The 16351-nt window shown below is 50.1% G+C and overlaps 1 protein-coding gene across 1 annotated transcript in view; it reads right to left on the bottom strand.

Moving 5' to 3' along the window:
• Positions 1-9987: 9987 nt before the first annotated feature.
• Positions 9988-16351, bottom strand: part of TNFRSF21 (TNF receptor superfamily member 21) — a 35141-nt gene continuing 28777 nt past the window's right edge. Inside the window, exons 5-7 of the mRNA XM_030037617.2 lie at positions 14859-14912; positions 12295-12514; positions 9988-11416 (exon numbers count right to left, since the gene is read on the bottom strand). Of these exons, the coding sequence (XP_029893477.1) occupies positions 11187-11416; positions 12295-12514; positions 14859-14912 (504 nt within the window). The 3' untranslated portion in view covers positions 9988-11186. The remainder of the gene's footprint in view (positions 11417-12294; positions 12515-14858; positions 14913-16351) is intronic.

Here is a 16351-nt window from a genome sequence, read left to right on the forward strand (position 1 = left end):
CACACTGAGCTCTTCCAGGGATGCAGCTGTAGGACAGGGGGAAGCGGAGCGAAACAAAGGGAGTGGGAAAGGACAGTTAAAGAAGGGGGGGACATTTAGTATGAGGTGCAGAAAATCCAGGTTACTTTTATTTTTCCCATCAAAACAGTTTTTCTTTTTTCCCCACAGTGTGGAATTGCTCGGGTATCCTAGGTACACGCTGACATTCTTCCATAGCACGTGCCCACACGCATGAGTTCAAAGATTACATCTGCTGGTGACCTGCCAGGATTTGGTCCCTGCTGGACCAGCTTTTATTTCCCTGCCAGATCCAGAAAATCTTGTAGGTTTGTCTCTTTGGCACTTCATCCCGCACGCTCATGGCACAACTGAGTAGCTGCAGTTACCGAGCGAGTGTCACCCCAAATTTATGTCACCACAGGAGGGAGAAGAGCCAGAACTATTACGTGTTTATTATATTAGTGGCCCTATTTCTAGGCCAACAGCAAGACCAAGGCGTGTTTTGCAGAAGCCTGTGTGCTTTATACTGGGCAACAAATCCTGACTCAGGCTATTACATAAATTATTTATCACAATCACAAAAAGTTAGAGGAGAGGAAGGCTGAATTAGTCCAGACGAGGCAGTTGATGGAAGTGAAGTGAAAGCATAAACAAACGCAGGGCCATGATGAAGACTCCTGATTTCAAACAGGCAAAGCTTACAAACTGAGCATCGCCGGAGCTCGGCTGCAAATGCCACCAGTGCGAGGACCATCCCTGCCATGGTTTTGGCCCAGGAGAGCTCACACCCTCCCAAAAGTCTCCTGTGCACTGCTCGGGGTGGGAGGACAGGGACATCACCTTGTCCCTGGGGGGAATTTGGACAGGGTCACCCCGTGCAAGAGGGTGAGAGTTCATGTTTCGGCTGGGGTCACACCATACCGGCTGGCCCTGGTGCTGTTGAGTTTATTCACCATCTCAAGGATATTAGGAATAAACGACAAGACTGCAAAGAATTAAAGTAAGCAGGGTTTCCCAGCAGCGAGGGCCCTCCCTTGGATGTCCACAATGGGAAGGGAGAGGGGACCAGCCAGGAGCTGAGCTCTTCAAATAGGAGAAAGCAAGGAGAAAGACCCACCACGCCACGCAGAAATGTGGAGCTCCAGATGAATACAAGTGCGGCCCTAAAACAGGGGCAGGCACTCAACAAATATTTAACTTCTTAAATTGCCATCCGTTGCCCCGAGCCAGGCAATGGAAGTGGGGAGGAAGTCTGGAGGGAAGCTACAAGAAGATCCTTGAGGTTAGTGCAGAGCTGGATGTTACTTCACCTTTCATTAGCGACATATGCTGATGGCACATGGCTGTCCCCGTGCGTTGGATGTACCGAGGATGACCCTGAGGTCCGGAGCAGCAGCAACACTGGTCACAGCCCTGATTTCCCACACCACAGCTGGGCTGAGCTGAAGGGGGTCTGACGGGCAAGGATGGACTTGCTCACCCAAGGAAAAGAAGCTCTGGCTTGTGGTTTCTGCTGGGTTTAGCAGTGGCAGGTGGGGAGACGCCTGCCTCCTTCTTCCCACCTCTGCTACAGGGGTGAAAACATCCAGAGAAGAGCAGATGCTTGAGGATGGGAACCCCTTAAATGACCAGGCATGAGTCAAAACCCTGAGAAAACCTGACTTCCCAAGCCCAGAAGAAGAAAGAAAAGAGAGGAAATGGATCATGGTCTTCAAATACCTCCAAGAGGGAGCCAAGGGGCAGACAGGGAAGGATAAACATCACGCAGGGAAAATACTTAATTTAGCTAAAGGACCATACTGACACTAGAGCAAAACAGGATTATCTGTCCATGGAGACATTTAATTAGAGGAAACTTCCCAGCTATTACAGCAGATAAAAGCAGAGGCGAGAAGAAAAAAAAAAAAAAAAAAAAAGGAAAGCTGTTTTCAAGATTAAATGTCATTTTTAAAAAGGAAATTTTATAAGATGGCAACAGCAGGGGTGGGGGAAAGGATTGATGCCTTGTCCTCACACCTCCTTTAGGTGGTCTCACCTCATGTGAGCAGGTTAATTCATCTTTCCTGTCCAGACTTTAATTTTTCAGGTGGTTCCCAGCCTGATTTTAGCCCAGGCCAACTCACAGGTTGCCAACCAGCTGGCAGGGCCCATCCGGGGGTGGAGGGCACGGGATGCTCCTTCCCTGCAGGGGGGTTTGGAGGTGCCCCCCGTCCTGGAGGCTGGCAGAGCACCAGTCCCTGCTCCCCCATCCTCCCACCGCAGAAATGATGGCCAGATGCAGGGCGGGGAGGTCCTTGAGAAAGGAAGAGAAAGAAACACAAAAATGAAAAAATAGCTGGCTATTACCCGGCTGAAATCTTTATTTGCTATATTGCATTTCAAAAGCTTTAATTGCCTTTTCTCCCTTGGGGGAACCTGTTGAGAAGGTTTTCACTGCTTGCGGCCAGCTGTAATTTCTGGGTATGAATCCCCCACGCACATGGAACCACTTCACTTGCAAAGCCAAGAGCTCTGCTCACCGATTTCGGGTCTTTCTCCCATCAACAGCTGTAGGGGCATCACCCCGTGCCCTCGCGCAGGGCAGGGTGAGGAAGCATCCCCACTCCGAGGAGACGGGACAGGCCAGGGCAAAAGGCAGGAGCGAGTGGTTTTCTCTGGGGAGAAGGGGGCAGAGGATGGAGGACGGGACCGTTGGCTCAGCTCCGGAGCTGGACCTTCATCCCAGCTGCATGACGGGGCAAGACGAAGGCAGACGTCTAACTGGGGAGCCAGTATAGCCAGGGATTTATTTCCAGCTTGAAATAAAGGGGAAATTAATTAACGGAAAGCGTGGTTGGGAACACTGCCTCCAACCCTCCCTGTTTGCTGGGGCTCGGCTCTTCAAACTGTAAGCCTTACCCATACGCTCTTCAAGGGAGGCTGGTGTGGGGTCTGATGGGATGACACTTTTCTCTGAATTTCACCCTGATGTTTTTTTTTCTTATTAGTTTGCTGATGGGGAGTTTCATCTCCATCCTTTAGTTTCCCCACCTGTAAAATGACAATCATGCTGCTAGCCTCTGCTGTACGGTACCCAGCGCTCCGCTCACTGCGAGAGCTGTAAGACAACTAGTTATTCTTATAATAAATTAATATTATCAGTAAAAAAGAAGAAGCAGTTACCGTGAAAAGCGCTCATCAGCCCATTGAAGCACCCTGGAAGATCAATGATTTAATCAATCTAATCCTTGCCAAGTATTAGTCTGGAAAGATCTGAGCTGCCAGAAACAAAGTCAGGCAGATTAATGTCCTGCCCAGAGTCCTGTTTCCCGCTGAGCCTGACAGGTCCTGGCAAAAGCTCCTGTGCCCAGAAATGTATTTTGAGACTAGCATGCTTGATGAGTAACTCATTCCCTTCAAATTAAATTAAGGCGAAGTTAATCTCGTCTGTCGTGGGAAGGGAGCAGACAGGTGAAGCTGGTGTTGCGGCCAAGGGTTCCTGCGGGCTTGGAGCAGAAGCGGGGCAGCAGGAGGACAGAGATGTAAGGGTGTGTTGGCCCGTCTCTGCTGAGCACTGCAAAGCTCAAGGGCTTGCGGTATGATGCAACAACCATGCCAGAAATACCCACAGCTGCCAAAACAGGCAGGTCCTCCACTGTCCCCCCCCAGGTCCCTCAGCTCCCAACCATGCCAGCAAGCAAGCAGGCAGTGATCTGCAGTTTTAGAGCCTTAAACTGGCTCAGCCAAAGGCGTGATGGAAATGAGAACTGGGGCAAGAAGAAGGCTGGGCCCTTCACCTGGGCGAGGGGTGGAGGCGGAGCAAACCTTCACCGTATGCATGTGGAGTATCGCCACAAATCCGCATCTAACAGACTGTGTGAGATGGCAGAAAGGTGCTCCACGGGGTCCAAAAGAAGGCCAGCTGGTACGGTCTGGCCACGTCCACACCAGTTGACTCTTTTAGTCATCCTAGACAGGGTGGCCACATTCAGGCTGCTGCCTGGAGTGGTCTGTGGCCAGAGCTCCAGCACCGTGCCTGGGAATTCCTGGGAAGCCCAGGCTGTGCGCAGGACCGCTCCAACAACACTGAGTTTCATGCAGGGGACCCTTCCCTGAGACTGTTTCGTGTGTTGTGATACATAAACCTGGTTCTCTCATAGCAAAAATGGGGGGGGAAAAATGGAAAATTCTGCCTTTTCTGTGGATGGTTGCCTAGAGAAGATGTGGGGTCTCCATCCCTTGAGATGCTCAAAACTCAACCGAGCACAGCCTTGAGCACCCTGATCTCAGTCTGAGAGTAGATTCAATTTTGAAGCTGTCCCTGCATTGAAAAGGGGGCTGCACCAGGTGATTTTAAAAGGTCCCTCCCAGCTTAAATTAATGTTATGGTTCTAAATTATCCAACGATCCTGAAGTATGAGTAAACCTTGACCTGGAGATGGAGCTGCTTTACGGGTTTACACCAGCTTCACCACCACTTCTCATTCCACCTGCGGCTCCATGGTCTAGTCCAGGCTGTTCCAGGGTACCCACACAGCTTGTCTTGGCACCACGGAGGAGAACCACGCCACGGAGGTGGAGTGGTACACCCAGGAGCCGGAGGTCCTTTGGCTGTTTTTGCCATCTCAGTCACTGTGTTGTGAAACTACCGCTTTGGAAAATGTCTTCCAGAAACACCCCTCTCAGGTATAGCTGCTCGCCTCTTCCTAAATCCCGTTAACTGCTTAATTGGAAATTGCTTTTATTTTGCAGGGCACAAATCTCACATGCCAGTGCTCTGCCCAAGGTGTACAGCCATTTTGCTGCCCAGAAGATCCAGACAGTTTTGGGGAAAGCCCAAGGCAGCTACTAGGTTTGGGTTGCACCTTTTGTGCTATTGGGATCCCAGCAAAATAAGATCCTGACATTTAGCACAGCACTCTGGATAAAAATCAGTCACACAGTGAAGCCCTTTGAAAGAAACACAAGCTCACTGCTGATGTCCAAGCTGGTAGGTAGGTAGGAATCCAGAGAAAGCTGTCTTCAAGGAAGGTGCAAATGCTTTCTGCTGCCTTGTAGTAATACTCAAGAGTCAAATAATTTTAAATAAGAAGAAAAAAAAAAAAGCTTCATTACTTTTACGTTACATTTGCACTGTGACTTACAGGATCATAGATAACTGGGATTGGAAAGGACATCATGGGTCTCCAGCCCAACCTCCTGCTCAAGCAGGGCCAGCTCGGGGGTCAGACCAAGTTGCTCGTGGCTTTATCTGGTCACAACTTCTTCCTTTGACCTGCTCCACTGTCCTCAGCATGGAAAAGTTTCTCCTTACACCCGCCTGGGACCTCTCTTGTTTCAACTTAGGGCCTCCACACAGTTTAATAAAGACCCCAAAGTCCTGATGGACAACCTCAACCCCCTCCAAACCTACTGCTGAAGAGGAAGGGAAGAAAACAAGACAACATGCCTGATTTTTACAGTGAAACAGAAGTCTTTCATCTTGGACCCAACGTGTTTTGAGGTTAGGGATGAGGTGAGCTGAGGAATGACGTTTCCAACAATAAAAAGGACATTTTCCCCTCCTGGCGCTGAAGGTGGATCCATGGACCTGCAAGGATAGAAGATTGCCAGAGAAAAACAAGATGACGCCTGGCCTGGACATTATTGAGTCACCTCCCTTGGGCTAAGGAGGACCTAAATGTTCATCTCCCCCATCCTCCCCTGTGGTCTAACCACCCACTTTTTATACAAAAATTTGGGCAGGAGCCCTACCTGCCTCAGCTCCCCATCAAGACCTGCTGCCGCTGACCAAGTTGCTCCTGCCTGTGCAGGGCAGTTTATTTCCAATGTTAGGACTAAAAAAGGTCAATCCTAGGGCTCTTCTCCACCTCCACACCTTTCCCAGCCATTCCCATGGTGAGGTCCCCAGGTTCAGGACTGATGCGTATCCAGGGAAGAAAAACCCAAAGGGAAAACGCCATAATTTTGCATTTGTGTCTGTAAATCACCCACTGTGAGTTTACGTGGGAGTTAGCAAAAGATTTCCTTCTTTAGCATCCGGAAAATAATAAGAAAAAAAACAAAAAAGGAATAAAGAAAAATTAAAAAGAAATTTAAAAAAAAAATTAAAAAGAAAAAACTCGCAGGGTTGGTTGCAACATTTTATAAACTTATAAATGTTTTTCCTCCCCCAAAATATCAGAGGAAAGACTAGATTCTGACTTTGAATCAGATCACTACTATGGGTTAATCACACAGCCAAAGCAAATCTGAGAAGCAGAAAGAGGAACACCTCTAACGTCACTTAACTGACTTCAGAGTCAGATACTCCAAGAGCATTTTAGGCACCTAAAGAACAGAGATGAGAACCTCATCTGGCTGTAACAGCACCTAAACCTGCAGAAAGGTTGATGCAAGTTTAGGAAATCCCACAAAGTCACTGCCCGAGTTGCTGGCCAGCATCTTCCTCAACAGCTGATCCAATGTTATTCAGATGCTTCTGGTTTAATTTTGGGGTTTTTTTTCCTTTTTTCTGGATTATATTGGTTAAGAAAATGCTTGAGAAAGGGAGGGAAGCTGGAAGGGAAAATTAAATTACAGCAGTAGGAAGGAAAATGTAAACTTCAAACGCTCACACAGTGAAGAAGCAGCTGTGTCCTAAAGGCTGGTTTGATAAACACGTCAGGGGGTGCCACCACTAGACGTGTACTCAATAAATACATAAATGACGGCTCCTCTTATTTCTCCTCCATCTTCCCATTTCCTACCAGTCGCCCTGGAAACTTCCCTGTCGCGGTACTCACGGGAGCAAAGTCCAAGAGAAGAAAACCAGCTGCAAAGCCTTCGTGACTTAAAAGCTCAGAGCCAAGCGATGCTAGAGGAGGATTTGGGCGCGAGGCGGCCCTGTGCCGACCTGCCTCCATCCCCTGCGCTGCACAGCTCGACCCTGCAGCCCTGGGGGTGGGCACGGCCCCCCCAATAACCCCTGCGTCCCACGCCGAGCCCACGGGGCATCCTCGGGCGGCATCGCCACCCATCTCCCCGCAGGTTATTCACACAAAGGATTCCTCCTACGCAGAGGCTGTGTTGCGATTCACCGACAATTAGCTGATGTAAAAGGAGCTGGAGGGCTGAAGAACCTCCCAGAAGACCCCGGGTGCTTTTCCAACCGGGGATGCAAGCAATCACAGCCGGAGGGTTGCAGTTAATTCCCCATTAGGATAAAATCCAATTAGGCTGGGGTAGGAGGAAAGTGCACCAGATGCTTTGTTCTTCTGCAGGGAGCACCTGCAATTCATGGAAAAAAAAGAAGAAAAGAGAATAAGAAAAAAATTCCAAACCTCATTTGCACTGGAGGAATTAAAAGACCCTGGAACAGCAGAGCCATCCAGTCCTGAGGATGCCAGGCCACGCTGGAGGCATCTCGGGAGGGTTTTGTCCCAGCGAACACTGTGACCCTGGGGGAAGATGCAATTTTCACACCTCATGTCCAAGCCCACAGCAAGCAGGACTGGAGCAGCTGAGCTTTCGTGTGACCTGCACGAAAAATTTTGGTCTCTGCTCTGATGCCAGACGCCCACAGCAGGTAGAGGAGGGGAGCACGGCTGCACTCGTCTTCCCTTCTGTCCCCTCTGGTTTCACAGGCTCTACCATCCAGGACTGCCGCCCCAGCACCCAAATCTCCCCTCCTCCTGCTGTCCCCAGGTGGAAGACAGCACACAAGGAGCAAACACTGCGACTGAGCCACCGAGGCCAAGCAAGGGACAAAGCAAAACTGCGCATTTTAAACCCCCGCCTCTCGCCTACAAGGCACCCTTGAGTACGTTTTTAATGCATGTTTTGCATAAAATGCAAAATACATTTTTATGCATACTATATGTATTTATAAAGGTCTTTATATTCACAGCTTCACCTTGCTAAACCCATTTAGCCAAAAACTTCACCCATTTGAGTTGCACACCAGAACCAGCGTTGCAGCACGCAAGGTTTGTGCATTGCCCACGATGTCTCAAATAAGCCACGTACGAGGACAAGGACAGTCTCTCCTCGCTGTGCAGTTATGTCTCCACGTCACGAACCCATCGATCCTACCTGCCTGCTTTATTTTCTTAAGGTGTAAAAGAGGTGGCTCAGAGGAAGGGTGGGGGCACGGGGCTTGTGGCTCCTCACACCTCCCACGCTGCCAGGAAATACCCTGCCTGTACGTGTGGCTCAGCTGCTCTCAGACATTTCCCCTGCACACCCCCAGATACAGAGAATATTTTTATATATATATAATACACATATATGAATACATAATAAAATAATTTTAAAATGTGTAAATATATAAATAATGTAATATAGAAAATATTTATGTAGTATATATTAAATACGTATAATAAACAAACATATTGCACACACATATGCATACAGCAAAGGGCTGCTTAGAAGGCACAGCTCAGAAGTAGGAGATGATGGAGCCAGGGACGAGACCAACAGCCAGGTGCGATCAAAGGAGGGAGTGATGCTGGAAGCGTGCACAGCGCAGATGGAGCCAAGGATTGCCCAAATCCTGGCCTGCCGTGTCACCTGTCACCAAGATGAGTTAAATACATCCCAACAGCCCAGGGACCCACCTGCGCCCACTTTTACAGCTTCCTCGTGCCTCCTCGGCATCTCCCGGCCAAGGCACCTCCACGACATGCCCATGCGGAGGGGTTTCTTCAGCTGGCTGCTAAATCCTCTTTCCAGGACTTTTTTTTTTTTTTTTTTTGCTTTACCTTCAAACGACATCAGAAAACACGAGTGGCTGCCGGGATGGGAAGCGGAGCTGCGGGATGGGGCCGGCGGTGCCCTGGGAGCGTGGCACAATGGCTCTGGTGCTTCCACCCATGGGTTTACTTGGGAGAACCTGGACCACCAGAAAAGGACAAATCCCCAATTTCCCAGCTAGACTCACTCCGAGAGCCTGCTAAGGATAATTTAAAGCTGGAGGTTTGTGCTTGCCCTAAGCTATTGATTGAGCCCATGATTGCACGCCTTCCCTCCCCTTGTCCATTCTTGCCCAGACATATCGACAGCAACCACCGCCGCTCCCAACGCAGAGATTAAAAAAAAACCCGCTTGCCAACAAGGTGGTATTAGGCTCCACCTCAAATTACTGCTTTTAGCAACCTGGTGTACGGCAGGCACACCAGCCACGCTCGCTATTTCTTCGTGATGCTTTGAAGACATATTGCAGCCACCAAGAGCTCAATGCTTCATTGCCAGTGAGGGAAAAACCCCACCCCAGTGCTCCCAATAAAGGCTCTTGCTATTTTGCACTGTATTTCACCTGTCCGTGTGTTGAAAAGTTTTAATCCTGTACCTACATATAGTCCTGTAACAGCAATTTTCAGTGCCAGCCAGAAGGAAAACACAGTACCCTAGTTAACAGAAAACACTCCGGAGCTAAGTATACAAAATGACAGTGTAATAAACCAGAAGCATTTGTGCCATTAAGGTTTCCATTTGTAGACAGAATAACAAGGGATGAGTTATTTGGAAGTGGAGATTTTAAGGACATTGGTCATGTAACAGGGCAACAGAAATGCTGTGACTGCAAGACCTTCGCTCAGGAGTGACTCAGCACAGCAGCTGCATCCTGGAAAATTAATACTTCAGCCCCCTCAAAATGCTTGCAAAGCCTTTGAGAGCTTGCAAAAACCAACCCTGGAAGCCCCATCAGCCATCTGATCTGCTCACAGCTACAGGGATTAACACCCGTCCCCCACCCTGGCTCCATGTGGGGTCCTGCCCCACAGGGAAGCATCCCCCCCCCCCCCCGGCTGCAGAGAGCTCCAGCAGTGACCGTGGGGACTCAAGGCAGTGCTGTCAATGGAAAGCAATCACATTTTAGCCTCAGAGCTACAGGAGACAACCCCCTCACCACCCCCAAACCCCAAAATCTCCCTCTTCACCCCGCCACGGGCACCCTGAGCAGCCCCTGCTCCAACCCAGGTGTCCCCCAGCAGAGGCAGGCATTAAGGAGGTTAATGCAGAATCATGTCAAGTAACAAACACCTAGTATTTATTAATAAATTAGTACACTGGAAGGCAATTTTTCAATTCATTCCCCTCTTCCCCAACTCCCACCCCTTCCCACGGGCCGGCACACGCCACCCTCGTATCATGATTTCTTCAAATTGAGCGTAGTACAGACTGTTCATTACGGGAGCATAATAGTTGCAAATATAATCAGACAGACTTCTTACGATGCAGCTTTTTTCCCCCACCCCCCAACCTCTTTTCTTTTAATAAAAAGTGAAGTGTGATTTGAAGAGACTATTAAGACCGGGTAAGGTCTTTGGAGAACCTATCGGCCACGTCTGTATAAAAAACAAGAGACACGAGTGTAAAAGCGTAGCTTGGTTTAAGTCTTACACCACGAGGAGAGCAGGACCACCGGCGGCCGCCTTCGCCTCCCCACGTCCAGCACCGGCTCCCTTCGGGGCCCCCGCCGTTCCCACAAGCGGCAAGGCAACATAACTCCTTACATTCGACTGAAGGCAAAGGACCTTTTCATCACCTCGAAGGCTGGTGGGACTGACCCTTTTCTTTGCGTTTCAAGCGCTTCTGCTTTAGCTTATAGGAGCGCGATGCATTGTCCGGGTGAAAACCATACAATAAATAACCGTGCTAGTAAAATCTCAGCAATGGATATGAGCTATACAATAGTACATTAAAAAAAAAAAGTCAGCTCGAGTGGGAAGCTTAGCTGCTTTAAGAGACGGTAACCAGCAACGATTGGGGTTTTTTTGCGTGTTTTTGCCATTCACCGCTCCGAGGCAAAGGGAAGTGGTGGGAGACGGTCACTCCGAGCAACAGCTTTGACAGAAGATGTGGGTTACAGAGCAATCCCCGATTTGATGTGTTAAATTACACCAGATTTGTGGTCTTTTAGTTCGTTAACTGCATTTTTTTTTTTTTTTTTTTTAAAGTGCATCGACTGATCTGATTGGAATGAGAACAAGGAGAAGAGATGCTCGGGAAAGGGGCAGAGGGTGCAAAGACTTGGACTGAGCAATAGAGTTAAGGTGGAGGGGTGCAACACTGGCAAACTGCCCCCCCTCCAGAAACCAAGGACACCTCAACGAAAATACTGGCCATATATTCTACAACAAAACCTGCCTGCATATTGTCGGTCATCTTAACGAGTGCCAAGCTAGCTCTAGCAGATATTCGGAGAGTGCGTGGTGACCCAGTGCCTACAGTAAGTCGGGAAGGTGGCTATAGACAGAGTCCAGGAGGGTCTGGCTGGCTTCCTGGCTCTTGACTCCAGCGATCTCAAATAGCCTGTCCAGCTTGTCTTCTGCCTGCGGGATCTCCTCTATCACGTGGAGCTCCTCGGGGTTGAGGATGTGCAGCATGTCGTCGAAGATGGGCTGCAGGTCGCAAGGGTCCAAACGCACCTGGCGCAGGACAGTGTCCTTCTTTTCTGCAGGAGGAAAGGAGAGGGTGGTCAAGAAACCCCTCAAGAAACCTCTGCTAACCAGGGCTTGCGCTCCTTAGAGAGCTTGGTCCATCCCCTGGAGAGGGACACACCACCAGGAGAATCGAGGGAAAAGGTGGAGGGCGATGAGCGATGTGGAGGGGAGAAAATGGAGAAGCCAGCGCTGCTGAGGCACCTAATTCAGGATCCCGCTAGAGCAAATACAGCATTTATAAATGCTGAATGGCCAATGTGGAAAAGTGAAGGAGGGGAGCCAAAAAAGCTGAATTCTGCTCTTTTGAGTTGTTTTCATTGGGTCAGCTTCATTTCCACACCCAAGTATAAATTTGGTAGGTTGACTGAGCTTAGTGTTTCACCTTCATCAGAAGTTAAAGAAGATTAAATGCAGCAACTTAAATGCAGTAAATTAAACCACCTCAAAAAAGGGGGGTGACTAACGGTGATTTAGATCTCAAGTCACATGCTGCAGCAAGCAGGACCAAGGGTGGAAAAAAAAAAAAAAAATACAATCTTGAAATGACATTTTTCTGGTTCATCTTGTGCAGTAACACACAGGCCAACGCAACAGCCAAAATTCAGGAGAAACTCCCTCAAACATCCAGAGATGCTACAACTTCTCTGACAGCACTTCAAAGAGTTAAAAGCCTTTAAAGGTGTTTTCCCCTCTCAAATCTGTATCATCTTTGCTAACAGGATATTCTGGTCTGGAATGAGGATGCGATAAACATACCCTGGAGAGCCAGTTTTCCCAGTTATTTACTTTAACGGTATGTTGGGCAGCTCTGCCATGTGTGCTGACCGCAGGGGACACACCGTGGCATCCCTTTGGTCCTCCCGCTCCCCCCCAGGCTGATTTTTGGTACCTTTGGTAATAAAAGAGCCTGTCCGGCTGAGCGCGGAGGAGCCGCTGGAGGTCGAGTCGCACCGCAGGAGGGGCTCTGCTTCGTCAACGAAGAAGCATTTCTTCTCCGAAGGCGAGGGCTCCACGGTGAGGACGGCCGCCTCGGGGGGCTTGGGGCTGGGGCTGGGCGTGGGGCTGAGCGGGCTGGGGCTCACCGGCAGCGCCAGTCTGTCAGCTTCCAGCTTTGGGGGAAAGAAAGAGAAGGAAAATTAACTCAGAGGGACGCTACGCAAGGGGCTCGCACTCAAAACCACCTGCATCCCAGCTTTCAACACACCCCAGCCCATCCTTGGCAAGTGGTCCCTGCATTTGGGTGGCCTCCTCCTCCCAGGGGACCTGCTGACCCAGAACAGGCACCGGAGGTAACCTGGGGCAGGGGGGGGGGGACGGACATCAGTGCTGGCATTTGGCACGTCAGCACTCAACAGGCAGGAGGGGTAACGCAACCCGTGCTCTTGGTAGGAGCAACTGCAGCACCAGGATGGTGCATGCAACCGCAGCAGAGCTTTTTAACTTGGTTTTCCTTCTCGCTCTGGGTTTATTAAAGCCCAAAGTGCAGCTCTTGGGGGCAACAAGTGATGATGCCCAAGCAGGTAAGGTCCCCCAGGAAACCTGCTCCGTAGCTATTGTTTGCTAAAAGCAAGGCACAGCCCAGCTCCATGCCTCCAACCAGTGCCAAGGCTTCAGGGAGAGAGCTGCGAGACCCCTCGGGGATCTCCACTGCAGCACACTCCTGTGACCAGTAGCTGGTGACCAGCTACTCAAATCATTGAGTTAATGATTTATTTGCCCTCATGAGCACCCCATTAAAGCATGATGCAGAAATCCATCCCACGAGACTCCAAGTTCAGGACTGGGAAGGACAAGCAGGGGCTGGCATTGACCACAGCGTCACCCAAGTGCCTTTGCTTTTTGCTACCCTGACGCGAGCCAAGGGCAAGCGTTTGGCTCCGCGGTCCCGAAGACACAGGGAACAGCAAGCACTGCTGGGACATGCTGTGCTGGGAAGCCGGCGTAAACCTACTTCCTAATTTGACTGTGCTCTGCATCTTCCTTCTTGCATCTCCTTCCTACCTCCACGGCAGCAGCCAACATTATCTACCCTCCTCCACCTCTCAGCATCCCCTTGGTGTGCAAATCTCAAGCAGAGCATTTCTGGTTCCCATTCCCTGCAGGGACGAGAGGCTCAGGGCAGCATCCCCACATCCCTGGCTAGCAGCTCAGGCACCTCTGCAGGTCACCAGGTCCCCCCAAGCAAGTCACTTTAAGGACCATCTAATATTTAACTTCTTCCCAAACCCCTCATCCCTGCTTGACCTGCCACAGAGCAGAATTGCAAGGCTTGTCCACATGCAACCCACTCTCCCAACAGCATTTCACAACCCTGTTTTCTCCTTCGACAGAGGGAAGACCAGGCTATTCCTGCTAACACGCTTTTACTTACTACCCAGAGATTAAAATGCAAAATTTGGATTAAAGGCTGTGGGACAGGGAGCTGTTGAGCCACCTCCGCGCCAGCATGGATGTGCCTGCGCATTCCTCATCCGTGTCGAGGAATTTGCCACCCACAAATCACATGTCTGCTGAGACGCCCATTAGTTCACATTAAATTAACATTGAAGCCTGTCCCTGGTAGAATAAAGTTTTGTTGTTTTTTTTTTTTATTCCCCATTGAAAATAAACAGGGGACGATTTGTTCTAGCTCAGCATGTTACGCAATAGGCATGTTAAAAATAAAAGTCAGCTTTAATTTTTAATTAAAAGAATCTGCCTTCTCCTCTGAAACTCCCTTTCCAGTACAGCTCACCGACAAGAATCAGCCTATTGCCTATTGGGGAAAAGCAAGGGAAGGACCAGAACAGTGGCTGGCCACTTTCCAAATTTCAACATGCTCCGATTTCCCCTTTAAAAAAATAACAAACAGGCTTTAGGGGTTAGTTTTTCCTCGTGCAACTCATCTATTTAATATCCAGCCACAAACCCACCTCCTGATTTCCAAAAAGGAGCCCGACGGCCAAGGAACAATTACAGGGAGGGCACGAAGCAGCCGGCTGCCCCAGCTCTGCCTTCCCAGCAACGGGGAAAAACCCTTCCCAGAAGCGAGTCATTTAGAGTTTAATTAAACAGCTGCTAAAGCAGCTGAGGTTATTTGACTGTAGGCATCCCAGGAGCCCAAAGCTTTCCAAATAGCTGAACAGTTGCAAGCTTGAGGCAAAGCAAACAGGATGCTTGGATGAGTGTTAATATTTAAACCGCGGGAAGAAAGCGAGTGGGAACGAGGGTTTTGAAAGGCCGGGGAAAGCAAAAGGTTGTTGCGAGGTGAAGCCTGTGGAATAGGTGTAAAAATACACCATTCATAGTCCACGCCGTGACTCACTTGCTCAAAACCACCTTGGCCGCTCCTGTTTTTAAGAACGGCAGTGCTTGAGCGAAACCGAGCTCTGACTGGAAGAAAAAAAAAAAAAAACCAACCCAAACCAACCCTCTGAAGCTCTTTTGCCTTTCCAGAGCCACTGCATTTCTCACCTTTCCGTCATCGTTGCAGGGGTCCTGCGCTTGCCACTGAGGCTGCATTTGCACCTGCACAGACAGACACATGGGAGACTGTTAGATGCACGGTCCTGCGTGAAAACCGAAGGCGCCGCGGCGGCTTTGACGCGTCAGCAGCCTCCTGCGACCGGTCAGTCGTACCGGGGCACTCTGCCAATTTTTTTCTTTTTTTTTTTTTTTTTCTCTCTAAGCACTGCAGCAAGAGATTTGCAATGCCAAAAAAAAAAAAAAAAAAATATCCTAAAAGCGCCTGTGTACTTCCAGCCCTTTAGGATGCGGCTCAAGCACCGACATCCTCTTGGATCCCAGTGCATCTGGGAGGATGCTCTAAGCAGCTCAGGGTGTCTGAAGGTCCTTCCTAAAAGGAAGAAAAGGGGACAGAAGGGGGTGGGTGCAGAAGATGACATAGGCTTGGCTTTGTTTTCTTTTCACAGCTGCTCCCAACAGCTCTGCTTGAACTGGTTGGTCCCATTTTCTGCCTTTGTTTTACTGTACCGCAATAAAAGCTCAGCTTGGACAAACAGAAACTGCAGCTGCTGCGCTAATGTTAGGAAGGAGCAGTCATAGGCACTAAAAAAAAAAAAAAACCCCTCCCTTGGGCAATGCTTCCCTGTAATTCCTCCTGCAGGTGGTAATAAAAGCCGGTGGCAGGTTTGCTGCTGCCGAGGGTGGCTGTGCACCCGCCTGGGGTGTGTGTGGGGGGGATAAATTTAGCACCGAGGCGGCCGTTTCCCGGATTCCCTGCCAAAAGATGACACCCGGCTGACACCAGCCCTATTCCCAGGTCTGTTATGCCTCTGTAGGGGATGTAGGAGGAGAAAGCCCAGCACACGGGGCAGGGCGGGCTGGGCGGCAGCCCCACGTGGGCGATGCTGCAGATGCAGGGCGGCGTTGGCGAGGGATGCTCTCGCTGTGGACCCCACAGGCGTAGGGGGGGATCCGCTCAGATGAGCGGCTTCACGGTGCACGTGGTGTTTGGGGGTCTACCTTCAGGGCAGACCAGACCTTGGAAGGTGAAACACCACTGGGCAGGCCACAAGGTCTCATCGAGGTGGCAGAGAGATGCAGCGACGGGGTGCAGGTGCTGCAAAGCAGAAGGCAAGCCCTTCGCCAGGATGGGAAGGGCACGAGGGTGCTCAGCGCCCTGGGGTGGGGAAGCCCAAACGTCCTCTCCGTGTCCTTCACCTCACTGGCCAGGTTTCAGAAGAGCACCCGACATCACCTCTGCGGTGGAGCCGGCATCCCTCAACACAAGGCAGCCCTGCAGAAGAGCTACTCACGTCAAGCCTGACGCGACCCAGGACAGGCAATGCCGGGTCTGGGGAGGGTTTAGACGCCAAGACCAAAATGCAGCCATCCGTGGAGGAAGCAGCTCTTCCCCACCGGCCCCGGCCATTCACGGGCCAAGTGCTTCTCCAAGCAGAAGATGGTGTCTCCATGAGAGCTCCTGGTGGCTTCTCCTTTCTATG

Source organism: Aquila chrysaetos, chromosome 15 (assembly GCF_900496995.4).
Source record: "Aquila chrysaetos chrysaetos chromosome 15, bAquChr1.4, whole genome shotgun sequence".
NCBI classification, from domain to species: Eukaryota; Metazoa; Chordata; class Aves; order Accipitriformes; family Accipitridae; genus Aquila; species Aquila chrysaetos.